The following is a 25,580-nucleotide window of genomic DNA, read 5'->3' as shown; positions in this document are numbered from 1 at the left end:
CTGCTAGGGATAGCTGTTACATTAAGAATATCTGACCTACCTTGCAGGACCAGAGGGCTCATCTCTTGCTGAGCTTAGTACAGTTTTAATTATAAGTTCCTAAAATAAGAAGAAACAGAAGAAATGATTACAATTTCTAATGTACTAGTATAAGGAATGAATTAGTACAGTGTACTAATTCAACAAATATTTACGAGTTGGCCATTCTGGACCAGACATTAATGCTCTGGGTATTAGAAATAGAGTGGGTAAGTGAACAATCCATTCTTAAATTTACTTTTAATAAAAACCCAGAATTATTCTAAAAGGTGGCTAACAAATCATGAAATTTATAACTAAAGTATCTTTAAGAATAACTTTTTCATGATTAGGAGAATAATAAAGAATCATTACACAACAGAACTGATACCTAAAAGGCATGAATATCTTAAATGTTTTTTAGATATAGTATTTGAACAGCAGGGCCAGATAGCTTCAATGGCCAATTTTTATCAAACCCTTTTAAAATCTGAAGAAACAAGTACATCTTCATTCTCATTTCATGAGGCTTCATTATCTGAATACCCAAATCCATACAGATACCACTCTATTTTTTGAAAAGTTTTCAAAAAAATTACTAGTATTCTATACCAAACTGAGCAGTACGTTTTTAAAAAACTGTACATGATTAAATAGAATTTATTCCTGGAAAGAAATGGTAGTTAATTTCTTGGAAGTATTAATATTGTTAAAACAGCCATTCCACTCTAAGCAATCCCATTTATACTTATCCATCTAAGGAAACAAATCAGCATGACAGAAAGACCACAGGACATGCAGGCGTTGTGTCACGCTTGTGCTCTCAGAAGCCAGAGGCAAAGGGAGAAGGATCACAAAGTCCAAGCTAGTCTAGGCTACACAGGGAAATCTTCATCTAAAAACACAAAACAAATTAAAAAGTTATCTTCCAACGGTATTCCTGGTGCTATAAGCCTGTGATACCTGTACTTGGGAGGCGAGGGCATAAGAATATCTACCAGTTCAAAAACACTCTGGGTTGCAGAGTGGATTCTAGGCCAGTCTAGGATACTTGGTGAGACCCTGTCTCAAACAGCTCAAAATATGCTATAATGAATGTAACGGCGTAAACGAATGCAGACAGATTGTAAAAATATATTCAGCTTTAATGGCGAAATAGACTTACAGAACCACTGTTCCCACGGAGACCAGGAAAGCAGAAGCAAGCTGCGAGCATGCTCACCAGATTTATAGCTAAACATTAGCCCGAGGCGAACACGCCCCCTAAGGGGCAGGACTTATCCCTACAAATGAAACCCATACTCTATATACTAACTAAAAACATTTTTAAATGCTTAAGAAGAAATCCAACCCAAAACTTTCAGTAAAAGCAACTTGGAAAAATAAAGCATCAGCATGATCCCCCAGGAGCCACAGTGTCTTCTCCTCAGCTCTTCTGAGGCTAAAGACCAAGTCAGTTACTGTCATAGCACATTTTATCAACAGGAGTGCTAAGCCCTTGGGCATTGAGAGCACACAGGCCTATAGTCAGAGACAATGACCTAGTCACAGAATTGTTCACTAGGGCTCACATTGCTGAGCCCAGAACCTTAACAGGAGAATTTTCAAGCCAGCCTCCTCTACCTTGGTCTAAGAGGCATTGAGTCATAGGACCAAACATGCAATCAAATCATATTTCCTCTTTAAACAGAGGCTTAGAATTACTCTTCACTAGTTTTCTAACCTTAAAACTTTGAGAAGGGTACAATCACAAGTGTCATTTGTCATGCCTGTTCCTGATGAATGTGCAAGCCCCTTTAATACTTAAAGTACAGGAGATATTCCATATTTCATACAAAACAATAAAGTTCTATCAAGAATAGAAAGTGGAAATTAAAACATTTAGCTTTAGTGTGACATCTCAATCTGAGAAGTCTTGTATTAGTCTTGGGTCACATATTCAGTGAGTGAATTAATGACTCCTAAGGGACAGACACGTGAGTAGACTCGATAATGAGAACAGGTTTCAAAGTTTTCATGTTTAAACCTTAAAAAGGCTTTGTTCCTAGCAGACATTAGAGATTTATGACTGGAATATTAACATTCTTTAGTAACTAGATTTCAAAAAGAAAAGGGAGATGGCAGATTTCATCATATATGCTAAATACTAGCATCTGATTTCTTACCTTAACGTCTGTAAATTGAGACACAGCAATCTCAGGGATGTTGGGATGGAGAGCAGGCAGTTCACAGTATAAGTTGGGAAAGCAAACTAAGGATCCCAGAAGAACTTGTGCTTCCACTCTTGGTGCCTGTGTATCAGATGTAAACACTCTATAAAATGCTAGCTGTGTTCTTAAACTACCAGCAAGTATTTTGTTCTAGAATTACATTATACAGGGCAGTGAGAGCATTCAATGATTCAAAGGGGAATGTAATAAAAGATTTAAGTTTCCATTTAGAACTTCTAAAGAGAGTATAATTATTCTCAGTAAATACAATGAACAAATAGCAAAATGTTTTTTTAAAAGCAACCAATAAACAGAAACTATCTGCAGCTAATGACCTTTAAATAGGAACATAAGATGGTAACCAGAATACATTTAACATGATTAAAGAAAAAAATGAATATTTTATTTCCTTATTTATTTAGAGTCAGGGTTTTGCTACATAGTCAAGGCTGGCCCTAAACTCACTTTGTAGCACAGGCTGGTCTTGAAATTGCGATTCTCCTATTTCGGCATCCTAAGTGCAGGGCTTATTGGCATGTGCAACCATGCCTGACTAAATTACTTTAAATGTAGTTCATATTTCACTACCTATTGTTCAAATAAGTTAATGACTTGATGTCACTACTTTAGAGTGCATAAGAAGAGATTAAAATGTTAATTCTGTCTTTAAGAAATAGGTACCAGAACAGATGTTTTTTTATGTATATGAACAAAACCACTATCCTTAATATTTACTAACATTATAATTCACGTCAACATAAATCATAAGAAGTATTTCATGTTGTCTTTCATTTTATTAAGTCATCTCTTAAGTATCAATATTGAACATTTCCTCTTCTGCCCTCTTGTATGTCCACCAAACAGGGACCAAAGCATTAATTTACAGACTAATTGGTTTTTAGGTTTAAGAATACTTAATAAAAATGTGAAACACCAGTATATTAGCAATACAGTATTTCCATTCACATAAATCAAGACTCAGTGTCTAAAAGATTTTCATCTTAGTATGACTTAAGCTTATATGACTTTCAACAGAACAGAACAGCTCATTTTTACAGGACCTGTTAGAGTATATCAAAATCCCCACCCTAAAGAGGCTGGGGCAGAACAATTGCAAGCTGAAAGCCTGCCTGTACGACCAGAAAGACACTGTCTCAACCAAAACAACAAAACAAAAGACAAAACACTTCATGTCCAGATTGAAAGACAATCTAGACTTACAGGTTTGAAAGGGCAGGGTAAATCGACATCTACCACCCTGCTTTAAAACTATCCTATACACCAAGATATTTTATGCTATTTGTGGCTGTTGTGAAGGGTGATGTCTCTCTGATTTCTTTCTCGGCCCATTTATCATCTGTGTAAAGGAGGGTTACTGATTTTTTTGAGTTTAGGTATATATACAAAGGATGCTCAAACATGCCACAAGGACATGTGCTCAACTATGTTCATAGCAGCATTGTTTGTCATAGCCAGAACCTGGAAACAACCTAAATGCCCTTGACTGAAGAATGGATAAGGAAAATGTGGTACATTTACACAATGGAGTACTTCACAGCAGAAAAAATTGACATCTTTCAATTTGTAGGCAAATGGATAGAGCTAGAAACCATAATTTTGAGTGAGGTAACCGAGACTCAGAAAGACAATTATCATATGTACTCACTCATAAGTGACTTTTAGACATAAAGCAAAGAAAACCAGCCTACAAATCACAATCCCAGAGAACCTAGACAACAATGAGGACCCTAAGAGACATACATGGATATAATCTACATGGGAAGTAGAAGAAGACAAGATCTTCTGAAGAAACTGGGAGCATGGGGACCATGGGAGAGAGTTGAAGGGGAGAGGCAAAGAGGGGAGCAGAGAAAAACGTAGAGCTCAATAAAAATCAATAAAAAATATAAAATAAAAACTATCCTATACAAATAGAACTAATTTTTAAAAACTTGATATTTAGCTAAAGGTATTAGTTGGGTAAGGTAACTGTAATGTCTGAATATGAAGCTACAACAGGAACAAGTGATTATATAATAGTTAAGAAAGAAAAAATTCAATCACTTGTAATCTGCTTAAGGAAGGAAGGAATCATTAACAATGAGAGATGATATGGATGGGATCTAAAATGAGAATTGAAAGAGCCAAGACCTGAAATTAGTATTTTTAACACCATCCAGAGGAAGACTGCCTCTAACCTTACAGGGCACATGTGAGTGTCCAGCTGCTTTCTTATAATGATTTGGTTTTTACATAGCCTTCCTCAGTAATAGGCAGCATGCGAATTAGCAGAGAAAGGGGCTGTTGCTTGCATTATCCAAAGGATGCTGTTCTATAACCAATATCTAGATGTAGAGGAGGAAAGTTAGTCACATAAAAAGCATCAGGGTTTATTTCTACAGAACTTTGAGAGAAGTTGCAGAAAATATGCTTAGTAATCTGGAGTAACTGGTTCATTGATAAAGAAAAGTTTTCACAGTAACTTAATAAGAAGTGACAGTTATATGAATATCAATCTCCTTTGAGTTCTATCAACTTTTGCCAGTCTAAGAGGCTGATTATCTGGGTACTGTAGTAATACTACAATGGACTTGTAGCTTGTGTTTCACCTTTGGTTTATTTTCCATGTAATCTACTCCAAAAGTAATATATTTATTTAATATTCTCAAGACAGTTTAATTATCTCTTTACTTATTTTAAAGTATTTCTTTAAGTCAGTATAGCACTATAACCTGGTCCATAGCACTTAAAACATACTAAGATGCATCCCCCAATGATGTCATTCATCATCTATAATCTCATCACAACCTAGGTTCTGATTCAGTACTTTAGCATTGCTAATGAGCACCCAGACCATAGTGCATGTTGTTGCGCTGAGCATGCTTTCAGTGATAAGAAAGGACAAGTTCCTGTTCCTCTGTAGACCATCCTCTGCATATATAAACACGAAGACAAAGTTCATAAACCACCAAAGTCTAAGCACAATGTTGAGCATATACTGGTACTGGATAAGTACTTAACATTTTCAGCAGTATCTACTAAGCACTGCTCTGTGCTAGACCCTGGAGATACCAAGATACAAGACACTGTGAATGTTTTCCAGGAACAGTGGAAACAAAACTGTCTAGAAATGCAGTTTTTTTTTTCCTTTTCATTTGCACATTTCCTCTGGGTGATCAATTGTATTTCTGTTCAGGGCTTTAAAAATACTTCTAAAACATCTCTCTTGACCTCCTGACTTATGTAACAATTACTCTTGACCTCTCATCAGTATCCAATACACACCTTACATCAGGCCACAAACAGCACTTTTCTCATTCACTGTTGGGTTTTTGCAAAACAGAAATAATCTATTAAATGGTTATGCATTCTTTGAAATTGTATGCCAGTATTTTCTCTTCCATATACCCTAATATTTTTTCTAACAGGACATTAGAAAGTGATCTTTCTAAAATACACATTTGATCATGTTTCCTTAAATGATGACTCAATTTTCCTTAGAGAAAAATCTAACCCATGCTAGCACTACATCCTCAGCTACTATCTTTCTAGCTAGCTCACTTCTGCTACTTACGTAGGAAACAGTCCACCTACCCTTGTTTCAGTGCAATTATCTCACAGCTTCTTAACATGTAAAGGTTACTCCAAGGGCACACTTCTGGGTTATCCCATAAATGTTTGTTCTTTATATTAAAATTTTAATTGTCAAATAAAAATTCTCATTAAAAAACGTGATGATTTAATAAACATGCAGTAATGATTACTTCTGTCCCTCATTCCCTACATGTCCCAATTTTAAATCTTTTTTTTTTCTATCAGATGTAAACCATTTTTTATAGCTCTTGGGGGCAATTCACCAACTAATTTTATTGATTTCTTAACACATCAGAATTTCTTTCTTTTTAATGTGGGAGAAGCAATCAATTCCAAATAAATGCTAAACTTTCCTGGACATAAATTTGTTATATTTTATCAGCAATAACACTTTTTGTTGCTTTGTGAGCTGAGTCTTGATAAATAGAGTTTATTACCTTAAAAGAACTAGAAATAAGGACTTACATTAAGAAAAGCTGAAGAAGCCACTCTCCCGGCTGCTATAATAAAATCCATAATCAGCATTGTGGCACCAGGCAAACCAAGTGAAAAAAACTGAGGTGAGCAGTGCTTGATGATTGTATTGACAATGTCCTTAGAAGAAGGAAAAAAGGAAAGAAAGATATCACATATGTATTATTGGGTATCAGCTAATCAATTTCATTAAAAATAGGTAAAGTGTGAAATAAAAAATATACTGATTGACTACCTGGAAAGACTAATTTTAATTCTTCCAATTAATACATGTTTCATATATTTTGTTAGGAAAGTAAACTTAAAACATATCTGATTAAATGACATCAACGATAGAACTTTCTTTTCCACATTAGAAAGCAAGGAGGGCTCTTTGCTTCACAGCAAATTTTAGCCCCACATTTCCTAAAATTACAGAGCAGTTTCTCCAGCCACCTAGTTGCTTCTGTGTGAAAATTCACACCCTAGATCTACACTGAACCTATGTGATCTGCTATGTGGCAATTGGAGAAAGTGGAAGTCCTTGAATAGATATATAGCTTCAGAAACCTAAAGGTAGGTGTTTTTAAGTGAATATTCTTTTTTTTTAAATATTTATTTATTTATTATGTATACAATATTCTGTCTGTGTGTATGTCTGCAGGCCAGAAGAGAACACCAGACCTCATTACAGATGGCTGTGAGCCACCATGTGGTTGCCGGGAATTGAACTCAGAACCTTTGGAAGAGCAGGCAATGCTCTTAACCACTGAGCCATTACTCCAGCCCCTTAAGTGAATATTCTTAATATGGCATTATGATTCTGGATTTGCCAGGAAAGATGCAGTGCATTTGGTTGTATTGTTCAATGTGACTTTTCAGGAAAGGTTTAGCCTATATTGATTATATATTGATGTGGAGTTCCCCTCTATATGCTGTGAATACCATTAGTTAAAGAAACTGCCTTGGCCTGTTGATAGTGCAGAACTTAGGTAGGCGCTGAAACTTTGCTGGTAAGCCTCAACCTTGTGGTGATGCACAGATTAATGTAGATGGGTTAAATTAATATGTAAGAGTTAGCCAATAAGAAGCTAGAGCTAATGGGCGAAGCAGTGATTTAAATAATATGGTTTCTGTGTGATTATTTCGGGGCTGAACTGTCGGGTGGCCAGGATGAACAAGCAGCCCCCTGCAACAACATAATATGTTTTATTATGATATTTTCACATGGGTACATAGTATACTCTGGTCATATTCACCCTGAACCCGTTCTTGTCATTGCCCCACCTCCTCCTACTGATCCCCTTCTCCAACCAGTCTTCCTTCCACTAAATATGACTGACCTTAAAGGAAAACTCTACTTTTATAGTAGTAAGTATGTAATAGTATTTGAGATATGTTTATAAGGTTTGGACACTACAATTATTTTTAAATTAATGAAGAAAGTTTTCTCATTTTCTCAGAAAGAAATATAACTATCAGCTTTGAATATTAGTGTTCTCCAATGGACATTTAAACAAATTACAGTACTCTCCTACACTTTTTATTTTTCCAACTAAGATCAAGATCACTCAAATATGTGTCCTAGAATCTTATCTATGATTATTCAATGATCATAAATGATACAGCTCCCACGTTAATGTAATTATCATTATGGCAATGTAATTTAGTAATAAGAAAATATGAGGTAAATTTTAGAGTAGAATAAACCTTATGGTTGCTGTATGAAAAGGTGAGCAAATTCATATACCTCAAATGTCGATTAAGAATTATAAAATGCTTAAAAATAGACACATTGGAATATTAAGAAAAACCAACGTAACCAAAGGATGGTTTAATCTCTTCAAAAAGTAAATTGGTTAGTATGTGAAAGCTAAAGTTGTAAGGCTTGGGCAGTCTGTGAGGCCTAGAATTACCGCTAGTGCATGAACTGGCTTTTTGGAGCCCATTCCCTATGGAGTGAGCCTTGCTTAGCCTAGATAAGGGGGAAGGGTGGTGCTTTGATCTTGCCTCAGTGTGATGTGACAGACTTTGTTGATTTCCCATGGGGAGGCCTTACCCTCTTTGAGGAGTGGATGAGAGCTGAGGTGGGGAGAAGGTGGGAGGAACGAGAATAGGGAAAAGCTGGGGAATTGGGATTGGTATGTAAAATAAAAAAAGATCGTTTTAAAAAATAATACAATAATAAAAAACTGAATACTGACATCAGTGCATTAAGTACTGCAATAGCTTGTTTTCAATCACCTTTCAAGAATAAAAGAGGTCATAAAGTGGAAATGAATTATAAATAAATTGCTACATATGAAAGACATTTTTAACTCTACGTCTTCTAGAGCCACCTTAGGGTTGGCAAGAGACTTGAACCTAGAGTGGCTCCCAGGAGCCCAAGCCGAGGTCCCCAGTTAGTTCCTTGGGCAGCTGAGGATAGGGAACCTGAAATGACCCTAGCCTATAGCAATACTGACGAATATCTTGCATATCATCATAGAACCTTCATCTGGGGATGGATGGAGATAGAGACAGAGACCCACACTGGAGCACTGGACTGAGCTCCCAAGGTCCCAATGAGGAGCAGAAGGAGGGAGAACATGAGCAAAGAAGTCGGGACCACGAGGGGTGCACCCACCCACTGAGACAGTGGAGCTGATCTACTGGGAGCTCACCAAGACCAGCTGGACTGTGACTGAAAAAGCATGGGTTAAAACTGGACTCTCTGAACATGGCGAACAATGAGGGCTGATGAGAAGCCAAGGACAATGGCACGGGGTTTTGATCCTACGCAATGTGCTGGCTTTGTGGGAGCCTAGCTAGTTTGGATGTTCACCTTCCTAGATATGGACAGAGAGGGGAGGACCTAGGACTTACCACAGGGCAGGGAACCCTGACTGCTCTTTGGACTGGAGAGGGAGGGGGAGAGGAGTGGGAGAAGGGGGAGAAGGGTGGGAGGAGGGGGAGAAGGGTGGGAGGAGGGGGAGGGAAATGGGAGGCTGGGAGGAGGTGGAAACTTGTTTTTTTTTCTTCCTTTTCTCAATAAAAAAAATTAAAGATTTATAATAAAAAAAAGAAAGAAAAAAAGAGTTAGGCATAATTAAAAACCAATGTCTTAGTTTCCTTTCCTGTTGTTGTGATAAAATACTTTGAACAAAACAACTCAAGAGAGAAATGGTTTGCTTAACCCAGACCTCTAGGTTCCAGTCCATCACTGCAGAGAAGCCATAGTAACAAGAACTTGAAGCAGCTGGGCACACTACGTGCACAGATAGAAGAGAGCAATGAGTGAATTCATGCCGTCCCCAGCTTCTTTTCTCTATCTTATACAGTCCAGGATACTCTGCACAGGAAATGGTGCCCTTCACATGGGCAGGTCTTTCCATCTCAGTTAATGTAGTCAGGGCAATCTCTCACAGACATGCTCAGAGGCCCATCTTCTATGTGATTCTAATTTTTGTCAAGTTGACAACTAACACTAACTGTCACAGCTGATAAAACAATGTTTTAGTAGGTACACATATTTACCTGATCAATGTGAAGCAATCCACAATGCATTATATTGTAGAAATGTGTTAAAAAATCTCTGTTTGGAGATACATCTTGTCTTCTCTTCATTGTATTACAAATAAGTTTATATGCATGTAATTTACCTTGTTTATACTTATCTGTCAACATGGTTGCCTAAAATGAAGAAATCACTTTTAATACTAAAAACCAAATATTGTTTATAAATATTTAAACAATCAAATATAATAAGCAATATCTGTTTTCATATATTTCTTTGTTGGTCCAATTCTATTACCCAGCTAGAAGTCAGGACTAGGAACTAGTTTGTGCTTTATTTTTATCTAAATACAATGAAGACAGCCTCCTCTAGAGCTGTGGATATAGCTCAGTGCTACAGCACTTGTCTAGCACATGCAAGGCTGTGGGTTAGATCCCTAACAGGGGAAAATGAATAAAAATAAGTACATTTAAAAAAATTTTTGGCATACTTTTCTACACTTACTTTTGCTTGATTACATAAATAAACAAGCAAATAAAAATGTAATTCTGTTATGCATAACTCTCCTTTCTATGTAAAATTTCTTAAAGATACTGGCTACAAACTAAGTGTTCTTGAAGACCAAATAACTGTTTAAAATTTCTATCAGTTGCTCAAGATTAACTTAGTAAAGAATAATGTTTTATATGTCAAGCTTACCTTAAAAAGCCAAGGTGTAAGAATTCTTAATGGAGGAATCAAAACAGGTGGAGAAGGTGAAGTCAGGTTATCTGCTGAAATGCCAAGATTATCTCTGATCTATAATTTTCAAATAAACAGTAACAAACATGTATTAAAACTATTTCTTCTTTTAGTTGTTTTACCTTAAACAGAAGTCAAATCCAGTCTCTACCATAACAATCTATTTCATTACGGCTAATTATGGCCAAGTGACTTCATGTTGAGCATTTGTTTAATTCAAAGCAAGATCAAGGTTGTAATTATGTTCTCAAACGCCTCTTCTTTTTTTGTTGGGGAGAGGTGGAGGGATGCTTGTTGTTTCTTCAGACAGAATAGACAGGGCTTGTACAGAGCCTGCTATGTAGCCTAGCATGGCTTCTACCCTGTCTCAGTCTTCCAAGTGCCAGAATTACAGGTGTGCACCACCACAACCAGCCTTCTTCTATTTATTAATACTTTATTTTTCTTTCCATTTCCTCTTATAGCCTTTTATTTTTTCTCACCTTGGCTAGATTCTGCCAAAGTTCACAGAGGTAATCAAAAACTTGAGCATGTATTTCAGGATCCATAATAGCATTGACATCTCCCAAAATGCCCAGCATTCTTCGCCACATAACAGTAGCAACATCAGCATGCCACCCAGTGAGAGTACCTCCTGCCATTACGCTACAGCATTCAGATGGAAATTCACTGATTTCTAAAGAAAAAAAAAAAACACAATAGTGTTAGTACCCGAAAGAGACAACTTAAGTGAATAATCTCAAATATCTACAAATGTGAACTAACGGAATGTAAATATAAGTAACTTTTTCTGATGCCAAAATCTTTCCAATACATAATTCCCTATGTAATAGGGTTTTTATTGGGATTTACTGAAGAAAAATATGCAACTACCACTTATTGTACAGCTACCAAAAGGAGAAATTATTATCCGTATATATACATGATATATGTGTGAGAGAGCACGCATGTGTAGAGGTGGTTCTCCTCTTACACTGTGGGTCTGGGGACTGAAGGCAGGTGCTGGGGCTGGTGCTACAGTGCTCTTACTCACTGGGCCATCTTGTGATCTGTGATAGAGATAGTATTATAAAATATCAATTTTATAAGCACACACTCTCACTTCTATATAATAACTAGACTATATAATCAAGAAGAAAATTTTAGGCTAAAAGTAATTCCTGTAGGAAGTCTTCATAAGCCAATTTCTTTGAAGCTAGAGTATGCAAACAGTAACACTGAAAGAAGTATCACAACATAAAAAAGATACTTGAACTAAAATTTGAACATAGTGTAATTAAGCCTTTTTGTTGTTGTTGTTGTTTTCTGAGATAAAGTTTCTCTGTGTAGCCCTGTCTGTCTTGGAACTAATTCTATAGACCATGTTCAAGTTGGGCTTAAACTCAGAGATCTGCCTGCCTCTGCCTCATGCCACCACTGTCCAGCATAACTATGTTTTTATCTTTAATACTAAAAAGGAGAAAAGTAATAAATACGGGCAATCTTGATCTTTGTCTCATTTCTGCCACTAACCACGTTAAACAAATTATTTTAACTACTTAAGGCTATACTTCCTCACTTATAAAATAGATAGTTTTGCTAGTTTTTTTTACAGCTTAAAAAATCCATTATTACATGCATACAATTGTATAGGAAATTATAAGAAAGTATAAATGGTGCCTAAGGCCTGTAATCCAAGCTCTTAGCAAAACTGAGGCAGAAGGATCTTTGCCAATTCAAGGTCAGCCTGGACTTTTGTTTCAAGAGAGTTCAAGGCTAGCTTAGGCTACACAATGAGACCCTGCAGTAAACAGCTAAACAAAAATAAACAAAAATGTTAATGTCCTTGCAGCTAATGCACTTAAGAAACTAAACGTTTTATGGACAAAATGAATTTTAACCGTTTTTTTTTTTTGGTGGGGGTGGGGTTGTTTCTGTGTAGCCCTGGCTGTCATGGAACTCACTCTGTAGACCATGCTGGCCTCAAACTTAAGAGATCTACCTGCCTCTGCCTCCTGAATGTTGGGACTAAAGGTATGTGCCACCATCTCCCAACTTAAATAGGCTCTTTCATATTTGATAATATCCCAAATATATTGATAATTTATAGTTGGTCCATTTTTGCAAGAAATTTATCTTATATTTGTAATGCTTAAATTTTCTCTTTGTATGTAAATTATACAATAACTAATAATATTTAAAAGGTATTATATAGTTAATCTTCAGATTAAAAATTGGCATTCAGTATAAAGCCAGTAAGTATATCAAAAGAAAGAGACTGAGTTCTAACACATAGAGTTGTAATGTCTTCCTGTTCTACAGATTCTTTTTTTTTTTTTTTTTTTTTGGATTTTTAGAGACAGGGTTTCTCCGTAGCTTTTGGTTTCTGTCCTGGAACTAGCTCTTGTAGACCAGGCTGGCCTCGAACTCACAGAGATCCGCCTGCCTCTGCCTCCCGAGTGCTGGGATTAAAGGCGTGTGCCACCACCGCCCGGCTTCTACAGATTCTTTATACATGTGTGTGTATGTGTATGAATATTGAGATGAATCAATTCATTTGTCTCTGACTTAACTTTCACAAAGTAAACTACAAAATATTAAATAACTAAGAGGGCAAGAAATAATAAACAGTATTTAGTTACAATCTGGATCAAGCTGTATGGGGCAGCTACAAATGCCATTGATGAGATAACTGAGGAAAGTTCTACAGTTAAGAGACCAGCAATTGATGTTAAATATTGTGAGTGAAGCTAATACACTGTGGCTATAAGGAAAGTATGCCTATATTATTGGGACAGATCTACTTAAGTTTACAGGTATAAAATATTAAAAATTTTAATTTTATATGGAAAAACAGGTATAAGCCAGCAAAATAGTAACAGCATGGTAAAATTTATTTGAATGATTTATGGATTTTTTAACTAGTCGTGTTAACTCTCTTGTAATTTAAAATTTTTCTTCCAAATGGTAGGAAAACAATATACAAACAAATGTTAAAGGTCACCATAATCCACAAAGCAGAAACATATAACTGCATGCTAAGGAATGAGCCCTTTACTCTACAGGGGATGCATGGACCTCTTTAGGAAGAAGAAACAGATTTTGCAGGTGGGAACTGGAAAGGGAAGGATCAGGTATATGCGGGGAGTAGAGGGAGACAGTGCAGGGAGAGACAACTGAAACTGGGGGGCATTGGAGGCAGTGTAGAAATCTAGTGCAGTGGAAACTTCCTGGAATTTATGAGGGTAGAGCTAGTGAGGATTCCTAGTAATGGAGGATATGGTGTCTGAACTGGCCATCTTGTAGCCAGGCAAAGCTTCCAGTGGTGGGACTGGGTTGTATTTGGTTGAGCTGTTGGCCAACGGGGTCTTGTGGAGATCCCTGAATAACCTAGGCTGATGCTAGAATAGAAGATCATTCTCCAAAAACTGACAGCAAGACACCATTGAAGAGGGCAACATCCACACAGCTCAGTGAAAAGTCGAGAGATTGAGTTGGCCCTGCATCTTGGAGCCTTTACCTCTACATTCTAATCTCTTTAGTGCAGGAAAGTACTATGCAGGCTAGAAAAAGAGATACCAATCCAGCCACAAAACCCTCCACCTACAATCTGCCTAGCCTGCCAGATGTGCTCGGGCAGTGGTGATACAAAACTTGTGGGAGTACTCAGCTAACATCTGGTTTAACTTGAGGCCTATGCCATGAGAGGGAGTCAGTGTCTTATACTGCTTGGATGGCCGTGAACAGGAGACTGGATAGCCCAGAGACCAAACAACTGGCACACAAACAAATAATAAAATCATTGAAATAATTCCTAATAATATTCTGCTGTACTCATAGATTGGTGCTGTACTCATAGATTGAAACCATCTATGAGTACAGATATGAGATATATGTACTCATAGATGGTTGTCCAGCCATCATTAGAGAGGCTTCCTCCAGCAGTAGATGACAGTGGGTACAGAGAGACCCACAGCCAGACATTTTGTAAAGAGAGAATCTAAATTGGAGGTTTACATCAGATTCCTTCCCTCAGAGATCTGGAAACCCTAGGAGAACAGGGAAAGGAAGGATTGTCGGAGTCAGAGGGGATGGAGTATACCAGGAGAACATGGTCCAGCAAATCAACTAGACAGTGTTCACATAGGCTCCCGGTGACTGAAGCAGTTAGCACAGGGCCAGCATGCAATATGCACAAAGCTCTCTGTGCATACATTATGGCTGTCGGCCTGGTGTTTTTGTGAGACTCCTAAGAGTGGGAGCAAGTGTATCTCTGACTCTTTTGTCTGATCTTGGGACTCTTTTCCTCCAATTGGATTGCCTTCTCCAGCCTCTATATGAGTGCTTTTGCCTTGTCTTATTATATCTTGTTTTGTCCTGTTTGGCTGTCTCTTTTCTGAAGAGGAAACGTAGGGGAAGTGGATCTGGGAAAGGGGAAGTGGGAGGGTTCTAGGCTGAGTGGAGAGAGGGAAAACTGTGGTCAGTATGTATTGTATAAGAGAAGAATCTATTTTCAATAAAAACAGAATACCAACAATAAATAGAAAAACAAATTAATGTAATTTCAGGAACATATATATATAAAATCTGGAATGAGCCCTTTAAAGTAGTCCAGGAATTAAGCACCTTTCAATTCTTCCTTTAATAAGAATAAATGCGATATATGGATAATAAAAAATGGGCTTTTACTATGACTTATAAATAAATATTTGGTCAACTACGTCATTAACTAATTTTCAAAATATGTGGCCAAGTATTTATCTGATGCTTTTTATACTATGCAGGATTTCAGTTCCCTTTATTTTAAAAAAAAGGTAAAATAACTAATTTGACAAATTGTTTTACTGAAAGTTTGGCTGACAAAAGATAGTACTGCTACTTCCTCCTGTGAGTGAGCAATGTATTCAAGTGCAGTATTAAGAGACCTGAAACATAGTGAGCACACCTAGAACTCCAGCACTTAGGAAGCTGAGGCCGAAGGAGTTAGAGGCCAACTTGGACTACAGTGCAAAACCCTGTCTCAAAGTCAAAATTTAAACAAGGAACCAGACATGGTGAAACACTTTTAATCCTAGCAATTGTGAGGCAGAGGCAGCAGAACTCACTGTGAGTTCTAGACCAGGCCACTTAGGTATACACAGTGAGCCTCTGTCTCAAAACAAGAAAGAGAGGGAAGGAAGGACGGGGGGAGGGGGGTAGGGAGAGGGAAAGGACAAACATATCAATAAATGAAACAACCCCAAAATAGTGCAATCACTATCACCAATTAAAAGCCTTAATTATAAAAAATGTTTAAAACTATGATAAAATGAAAAACAAAAAACAAACAAACAAAGCAAAACAAATCTATAAGAATAACAGCCCCTTTTAAGGTCAAGAAAAGCAACAGAAGACTCAGAAAATTCAAAGACTTTAAATAAGTATAAATAATCACAGCTAAGATGACTTAGGTTCTGATACTAGTACTCTGTAAGAACAGCAAATATCTGAGTTGCAAACATTGCCTAGATCATCTGGTGTCTGCAGAACGGAGTGGTGGAGCTTCTCATCAAGCTGCAGATCCTTCTGTTCCATGTGATCTATATTTAGTGTAGATGGGGAAGGTGTCTGTGACCGGGATCCCAGAGCTGAATGTATTGGGGAAGCGCTTTCTGAACCTGCAAAATTAATTTCATAAAATCACTGTGAAGAATATATTCAGGGTACCTTCAAATACCAAAAAGACATAATTTTAAAACATCAAAAGATAAACCAGGTTATATACTGTCCAAAGATGTCAAAAATATCATGATATTGCCTACCACTGGATGGACACAGGATCAGGAATACTAGATAACGGGAACCACCAGTGACAGTGGCAACCTTTATCTTGATTCTTGGCCTAACTATAGAAACTCAGGTACCACTGTTATTATTCTCTTTTTCTCATTTGAATCTGGAACAGGTCAATAGTGATGGAACTATTCTTCTATATAATAATATAAATCAATGCTAGCTTGGTTTACAGTAGTTCCCAGCTCCCAGGGAGCCCTTATCTCTACTTTTTCCTACCAATCTATTCTCATAAAACATCAAAAACGCATGAAAATGCAATGATTATATCCTCACTGCAAATTCTCTTGAAAATAACACATATGCCTATAATCCCAGCACTAAGAGCTGTCAAGAGTTCAGTGTCTCTATGTGTGGAATAATTTGAGGAGTTTTGGTATTAATTCTTCTTTGAAAATCTTGTAGAATTCTGAGCTGAAACCATCTGGTCCTGGGCTTTTTTCAGTTGGGAGACTTTTGATGATGTTTCTATTTCTTCAGCAGTTATAGGTTTGTTTAATTTGCTTATCTAGTCTTGATTTAACTTTGGTAAGTGATATTTGTCCTGAAAGTTGTCGATATCCTTTAAGTTTTCCAATTTGAGGAGTACAGGTTTTCAAATATGACCTGATGATTCTCTGTATTTCCTCCATGTCTGTTGTTATGTCCCCCTTTTTATTTCTGATTTTGGATAGTCTCTCTCTGCCTTTTGGTTAATTTGGATAAAGGTTTGTCTATTTTGTTGATTTTCTGGAAGAACCAACTCTTTGTCTCGTTGATACTTTGTATTGTTTTCTTTGTTTCTATTTTGTTGATTTCATCTCTAATTTGACTATTTCCTGCTGTCTAGTTCTCTTGGGTGAGTTTGCTTCTTTTTGTTCTAAAGTCTTCAAATGTGAGACTACAATTACCCTGATACCCAAACCACAGAAAGACATTACTAAGGAAGAGAATCATAGGCCAATCTCACTCGTGAACATTGATGCGAAAATACTAAATAAAACACTGGCCAATTGAATCCAAGAATAAATCAGAACCATCATCCACCATGACCAAGTCGGCTTCATCCCACAGAGGCACGGATGGTTCAACATACAAAAATTTGTCAACATAACCCACCACATAAACAAACTGAAAAATAAAAACCACATGATCATCTCATTAGATGTCGAAAAAGCTTTTGACAAAATCCAACATCCCTTCATAATAAGGGTCTTGGAGAGAGCAGGGATACAAGGAACATACCTAAACTTAATAAAGGCAATATACAACAAGCCAACGGCCAACATCAAACTAAATGGAGAGAAACTCCCACCGAGCCCACTGAAATCAGGAACAAGACAAGGTTGTCCACTCTCTACATATCTATTCAATATAGTTCTTGAGGTCCTAGAGAGAATAATATGATACCAAAAGGAGATCAAGGGGATATAAGTCAGAAAAGAAGTCAAACTCTCACTATTTCCTGGTAATATGATAATTTACATAAGCCACTCCAAAGATTCTACCAAGGAACTTCTACAACTCATAGACACATTCAGTAATGTAGCAGGATACAAGATTAACTAAAAAAAAAAATCAGTAGCCCTCCTGTATGCAGATGATAAACAAGACGAGAAAGAAATCAGAGGAAAATTACCCTTCACAATAGACACAATAGCATATAATACCTCGGAGTAACTCTAACCAAACAAGTAGAAGACTTGTATAATAAGAACTGTAAATATTTGAAGAAAGAAACTGAAGAAGATACCAGAAAGTGAAAAGATCTCCCATGCTCTTGGGTAGGCAGGATTAACATAGTAAAAATAACAATCTTACCAAAAAGCAATCTACAGATTCAATGAAATGCCCATCAAAATCCCAGCAAAATTCTTCAAAGACCTTGAAAGAACAGTACTCAACTTCATTTGGAAAAGCAAAAAAGCCAGGATAGCCAAAACAATCCTGGGCAATAAAAGAACTTCCGGAGGCATCACAATCCCTGACTTCAAACTCTACTACTGATGTGGGAGTGTCATATATCAATCTGTTGATTTCATTGGCTAAGCAATAAAGAAACTGCTAGGCCGATTGGATAGGCCCACCCTTAGGTGGGTGGAAGTAAACAAAACAGAACGCTGGGAGAAAGAAAAAGTGAGGTCAGACTCCGCAGCTCTCCTCTCCGGAGCAGACGCAGGAGAGACTCCATGCTACCTGCTCCAGGGAAGACGCACGCTATGAAGCTCCGACCCAGGATGGACTCTAAACTAGAATCTTCCCGGTAAGACCGGTGCCATACAGATGATAAGAAATGGGCTAGTCCAGGTGCGAGAGTTAGCCTAAAAGAGGCTAAATAGAGCTAAGGGCCAAGCAGTGTTTAAATGAATACAGTGTCTGTGTAATTATTTCGGGTAAAGCTAGCCGGGCAGGGCAGGCGGATGGGGGTTGAGGACGCAGCCCCGAAGCCGCGCCCCTTATTACTACAAATGGCGCCCAACGTGGGGCACGAACCCACGACCCTGAGATTAAGAGTCTCATGCTCTACCGACTGAGCTAGCCGGGCAGGGCAGGCGGATGGGGGTTGAGGACGCAGCCCCGAAGCCGCGCCCCTTATTACTACATACTACAGAGCTACAGTACTGAAAACAGCCTGGCATTGGCATAAAAACAGACAGGAGGACAAATGGAACCAAATAGAAGACCTTGGTATCAATCCACACACCTTTGAACAGCTGATTTTGAACAAAGAAGCAAAAAACATCAAATAGAAAAAAGAAAGCATATTTAACAAATGGTGCTGGCATAACTGGATATCTACATGTAGAAGAATGAAAATAGATCCATATCTATCTCCATGCACAAAACTCAAGTCCAAATTGATCAAAGACATAGCCACACTGAACCTAATAGAAGAGAAAATGGGAAGTACACTTGAACGCATTGGCACAGGAGACAATTAATAAATGGGACCTCCTGAAACTGAAAAGCAAAGGACATGGTCCTTTAGAATGAGAAAACGACAGCCTATAGAATGAGAAAAGATCTTCATTAACCCCACATCAGACAGAGGTCTAATCTCCAAAATATACAAAGAACTCAAGAAATTGGTCATCAAAAGAACAAATAATCCAATAAAAACAACGGAGTATATACCTAAACACAGAACTCACAACAGAGGAATCTAAAATGGATGAAAGACACTTAAGGACATATTCTTCAACATCTTTAGTCATCAGAGAAATGCAAAGCAAAACAACTCTGAGAGTCCATCTTATGCTGGAGAGGTTGTGGGGTAAAGGGAACATTCCTCAGTTGCTGGTGGGAGTGCAAGCTAGTACAGCCCCTTTGGATGTCAGTGTGGCAACTTCTCAGAAAAATTAGGAAACAACCTTCCTAAAGACCCAGTAATACCACTTTTAGGTATATATCCATAGGATGCTCAATTGTGCCACAAGGACATGTGCTTAACTATTGTTCACAGCAGCATTATTTGTCATAGCCAGAACCTGGAAACAACCTAAATGCTCCTTGACAGAAGAATGATACAGAAAATGTGGTACATTTACACAACAGAAAAAAATAACGACAGCTTGAATTTTGCAGGCATATGGGTGGAGCTGGAAAACATCATTTTGAGTGAGGTAACAGAGACACAGAAAGACAATTATCACATGTACTCATTTATAGGTGATTTTTAAACATAAAGCAAAGAAAACCAGCCCACAAATCATAATCCCAGAGACAACAATGAGGACTCTAAGAGAGATATACTTAGATATAATCTACATGGGAAGTATAAAAAGGCAAGATCTCCTGAGTAAATTGGGAGCATGGGGACCTTGGAAGAGGATTGAAGGGGAGGGGAGAGTTAGGGGAGGAGCAAAGAAACTTTAGAACTCAATAAAAATCAATAACAACAACAACAACAACAAACTGAACAAGAGTTCAGTGTCATCATCCTCAGCTACATAGGCAGTTTGAGGCCAGCCTGGGCTTAATGAAACCCTGTCTTTAAAACACATGCAAATGGAGTCTGCAAGATGACTCAGTCAGTTAAAGGCACCTGTTTAAAAAGTCTGACAACCTGAAATCCCCAGAATCTCTACATGATAGAGCGAGGCTGACTGATTCTGGTAAATCATCCTTCTATCTTGGTATGCACCACAGCTCATACCTTTACTACATACATACATACATACATACATACATACATACATACATACATGTGAAAAAGTCAACCCTCCCCTCAAAACCTACCAAACAGAACACCAACCAAACAAAAATCTTGCAAATCAATAGGTATGGTGACACATTCCGGTAATCCTGGCACTTGGATGGCTAAAACAGGATGATCATGAATTTAAGGTCACCTGGGTTACAACCTGAGACCCTGTCTCAAAAACAAATAAACAAACATCCTCCAAGTTTTCTCACTGATCTTAGTAAAGCCTCAATTCATTTCCTAGTGTTCAGACGCCTCTGAAATGCTATCCACGTATAACTTCTGTATTCTAGCCAAATGAACTGTATTTATTAAAATCATCAGAGTCTAGACCTTTCCCATGTTTTCTTTTCTTTGGAAAGAATCCTGATTAAATTCTTGGTTTAGACACTGTTTTCTACTGATGCCAACTTCTGACCTTACCAAGTGTAACTCCCTGCCATATAGTTTGGTTGATTTCATACCTTCACATTATACCACTATCATACCGATTTCAACATGCCTGTTCAGTTTGAAACACCCCTCAGTAGCATACAAATGCCTTAATCACAGGTTTGCCACTTATTTTATACTGCTGCACTGCGAGTGTCTACCACAGTGCATGACGCACAGCAAACCATCTTACTACTGTAAGTAATGTGTAGCATAAATTGCATTACAGAACAGCCGATGGTAGTTGCAGAGGTGAGTCCATTGGCACTAAACAGGATATATATATATATATATATATATATATATATATATATATATATATAAAATTTCATTTTCTAATGTTGAATTTCTAGCTCAGAAATATCAATGTTCTAGACCCAATAATTGTAAAAATCTGTCCTTTTTGCTTTTTTCTATACAGTAAAGCAAAAATCAACTTAAGTTACATATTTGTATCAATCTCCAAAAGTATGGAACACATTTTAAAAATGGCACAATAAATGCCCCAAATAATAAAGAACTATATTATATGTACCATGTTATAGCAATCACATAATTGGTCATATGATAGTTATATATCAAAAGAATTTGACTCTACCTAGGATTAATTAGATGCAGGAGTCACATTATTAACTAGGTGGCTGTTCCTTTTACTTGACATACAAGAAAATTTCTATGATAAGACAGCTGCAGAAACCTGAGGACTCAGAAGCTTAGCATAAGCACTGTCACATGAGAGGCACATGGAGAAGAATCTCCTTAACACTTATCAAAAACGTCAAGCATACTCCAATAGACAATATTTTCATCAAATGCTTTGGAATCCAAATCTATTTCTTTTATCTCCGTGTGTTATCCTGTTTCATAACAATCACTACATTAGATTTTTAGATTACTCTGTGCGTGTGTACTCATTGACCACAGGATGTGTGTGGAGGTAAGAGGACGACTTGAGGAGCTGCTTCTCTTCTCCCACTATATAAATCTGGGATTCAGGAATGGAAGCAAGAACCTTTTCCCAATGAATCATCTTGTTATCCATAAATTCATTTCTTTTTTAAACACGGTTTCTCTGTAGCTTTGGAGCCTCTCTTGGATCTAGTTCTTGTAGACCAGCTGGCCTTGAACTCAGAGATCCGTCTGCCTCTGCCTCCCAAGTGCTGGATTAAAGGCATGCGCTACCACTGCCCGGCCTAAATTCATTTTTTCAGACCTAAGATTTTAAACTCAGTTTATACAAACTATTAGAGAGTCAATATTATCTTTAATTTTATTGCCAAGATTCTATAATAGCTGACAAAGTTTTTCCCTGTTAAAAGAGCTTTTTAAAAGACATTTTTTACTGATACTCATATGCCAAATATGCATAGAGCTTATATTAGCTATATTATTAAATGTCATATCTTTTAATCTTTCCCACTAGATTTCTTGTAGTATCTAAAAACTTCTATATTAACAGAAGGGAGGATTCCAGGGCAACTGGCATCCTTCTGAAAAAACACAGTTAATAGTGTGATAATGCACGCAAGCTTGACCATCAGAAAAGACTATGTCGAAGTTTTATACATTAAGTATATGAAGTTATACTCACTCTTAAATATCCTGTTTGTGAATAAAAACACAGCTGTCTTCAAACACTGCTGCACTACTGACAATGTCAGTGATTAAGGTTATTATTCCTTATAAAGCCTCCCAATACGGTAACAAAATCAGCCATTCAAGGTAGCACATAGTTGCATTCATATTACAAATTCTTAGACATTTAGTTATAAAAAAAGAGACCATATAAACCAATTCCTTGAAATATAAATTTTAATTTTTAGACTTTTTTGTTTGAACTACTGATTTCCTTTTGTGTGTGTATATAATGTGCATGCAGGTGCACTCATCACACAGGCACATGTAGAAGCATGAAGAGGCCAGATTATTGATAATAGGATGTCATCATTTTCTATTGCTATTCAACTTAATTTTGAGACAATACCTCTCATTCAACCTGGAGTTTATTGTTTGGGGTAGACTGGCTGGCCAGCAAGCTCCTAGAATCCACCTGTCTTAGCACCCCAAAGCTGGGGTTAGAGGAATGCACTGCACTGCCTGGGCATTCAAACTCAGATCCACATGCTCGCTAGGCTAGAACTTTACCCACTGAATTGTCTCCCTAACTCTTGGAGCTTTATTTTTGATGAATAAAGAGAAATAAGAAAAAAGTATGGTGACATTTTCTTTTACATTGTAACAACCTTTGAAAACCCAGCAGTTTTACTAATGTTTTAAATAAACTAGAATTAGAATCAAGCCTGCATGGGGAAGTATTTCTGTTCTTAAAGAGATCATGGTGCTTGGAATCATAAGTGACTACCATGATTGTTTTTTTTTTAAATATTTATTTATTTATTATGTACACATATTCTGTCTGTGTGTGTGCCTGCAGGCCAGAAGAGGGCACCAGACCCCATTACAGATGGTTGTGAGCCACCATGTGGTTGCTGGGAATTGAACTCAGGACCTTTGGAAGAGCAGGCAGTGCTCTTAACCTCTGAGCCATCTCTCCAGCCCGACTACCATGATTGTTAACTGGAATGGCTAACGGCTGAGTGAGGTGCATCAGGGTATAGCTGGAACCAGAGTAAGTTCAGATCATGCAGTAAAACCTTCAAGATCATTGTAATCTCTACACTAACCCTGCAGTAACATTTTTATCTATTTAATTATGTCTCAACTTCTAGGACTCCACTTACTATATTAAAGTTGGGTTTTGCCACATTTAAAAAGTATCTGAAGAGGATAATTTGCTGCATCACTAGGTATTCTAGTACACTAACAAATACGTCTTCTTATTGGCAGAGTGCTTTATATTTCCTGCAACAAATGCTTTAAAAGCTGGTTTGACTCTGAACAACAGGGAAAAAGATATAGTGAAGTACTTGTTTCCTCTTCTAGATTGTCTGTTTAACAACTGCTTCTAGTCTGGTGCATATACATGAAGTCCACTAATGCTTACCTACATGTACTTCACGTCAAGAAACTACTCTGGGTTTTTGTTTTGTTTTGTTTTCTCCTCTGTTAAAATAAAATAAAAATTAAATGAAAACAAAACAAACAAACAAGCAAAACCCCATTGAAATAGCAGTTGATCATACAAGCTGTAGAAACTTAACCAGATTCTTTGGAAGTTTAGAAGACAAGATTAAATAACATTCCCTTGAGTTGTTTTACCAGTAACTGTTGCAACTTCAGCAGAGAAGGCTTGCTGATTAAGGCTGCTTGTTTCTGAATCTAAATGAAGTGTTGTTAGGCTAGCCACTTCCTGCTCCTCAGTGCTCTGATGATGGCCAGAACCTAAATCCACATCAGCAGAGGAGGGGATCCCAATGTCAGTCCCAAAGCCAAAGTCTGTAGGAAGAAGAAACACTAGTACTTCAGCAACACAATAAGCAAATATTCACATTCTTCCTAATCTACTCTGCATTGTTTCATTCTGGAACATATAAACAGCAGTAAAATTTTGAAGAAGATCTCAACTAGAAACATTTTAAGATTGTAACAACTTGTTATTAACAATAATTGCTGTGGGACAATGGTCTTGTACTTTATAAAGATTTGTCTCTTGCACTGGTTTAATAAAATGCTGATTGGCCAGTAGCCAGGCAGGAAGTATAGGCAGGGCCACCAGAACAGGAGAATTCTGAGAAGAGGAATGGCTGAATCTGCAGTCGTCACCCAGACACAGAGGAAGCAAGATAAGAATGCCTCACTGATAGAATGTGCAAGGTCTCATGGCTAATACAGACAAAAATTATGGTTATAATGTAAGATGTAAGAATTAGTTAATAAGAAAGCCTGAGATAATAGGCCAACCAGTTTGTAATTAATGTAGGCCTCTGTGTGTTTCTTTGGGACAGAATGACTGTGGGACTGGGTAAGACAGAAATCTTTGTCAAAAAACAATTATTTTAAAATGTCATTCTTATGTAGTTTCTGATAGCTGGTAATAATATACACTTACTACTTTTTAAGTATTCTTATAAATCTCTCTCTCTCTCTCCCCCCCCCCATCATCATCATCTCTTAAAATCTCGCCTGTTTGAGCTCAGAATAGTATATAATCAACTCATAAAAAAAGGAAACATACAATACTCCTGTATACCTCCTAACTCACAAATTTGATTCCTAAAGTTTTTAACTTTATTCTCTGAATGCTAAGTCTACACTTAGAATTACACAGAATTTCAACAGCCTGATCACGTAGTAACATATGGTACCAAATAATAATAGCTGATATTTAACATAGAGGAATATTCAAGGAAGAGTCTGTGTAGAGAATTGGACAACAGACAGCAAATATGAGTGGATTAAAGAATAGCATCTCATAACTATGTTGGCGCTTTATTTTAACATTAACACCATTCTCAATAATTTTCTTTTCATATCTTTTGTCTGTAAAATGCAATTTCTTATGAGGGACGGTGGTTTTGGTTTTTTAAATAACTCTTGCTCCCCCATTTTTTTCAAATTAAAATGGTCTCAACCTGAGATGATTCCCTAAAACTTCAGAAATTGTGAAATGAACATATAGAGTAACTTCCTAAGTAACGACAGAGAGTAAAGTAAAAGCTATGCAACCCACAAGTCAGAAAAC

At 37.2% G+C, this 25,580-nt stretch overlaps 1 protein-coding gene across 6 annotated transcripts in view; it reads right to left on the bottom strand.

The window, feature by feature from the left end:
• Positions 1-25,580, bottom strand: part of Ralgapa1 (Ral GTPase activating protein catalytic subunit alpha 1) — a 214,732-nt gene that overhangs the window by 87,293 nt on the left and 101,859 nt on the right. For all 6 annotated transcript variants that reach the window (XM_075948111.1, XM_075948110.1, XM_075948115.1 and 3 more), the window contains 8 exons: positions 24,158-24,334; positions 15,996-16,148; positions 10,995-11,188; positions 10,471-10,569; positions 9,792-9,947; positions 6,288-6,416; positions 2,184-2,309; positions 41-99 (listed from right to left, as the gene is read on the bottom strand). In XM_075948111.1, the coding sequence (XP_075804226.1) occupies positions 41-99; positions 2,184-2,309; positions 6,288-6,416; positions 9,792-9,947; positions 10,471-10,569; positions 10,995-11,188; positions 15,996-16,148; positions 24,158-24,334 (1,093 nt within the window). The remainder of the gene's footprint in view (positions 1-40; positions 100-2,183; positions 2,310-6,287; positions 6,417-9,791; positions 9,948-10,470; positions 10,570-10,994; positions 11,189-15,995; positions 16,149-24,157; positions 24,335-25,580) is intronic.

The sequence above is a fragment of the Microtus pennsylvanicus genome, chromosome 14 (genome assembly GCF_037038515.1).
Source record: "Microtus pennsylvanicus isolate mMicPen1 chromosome 14, mMicPen1.hap1, whole genome shotgun sequence".
NCBI lineage: Eukaryota > Metazoa > Chordata > Mammalia > Rodentia > Cricetidae > Microtus > Microtus pennsylvanicus.
Note: the sequence above shows the minus strand (reverse complement) of the source record. Positions and strands in the feature narration are given on the sequence as shown.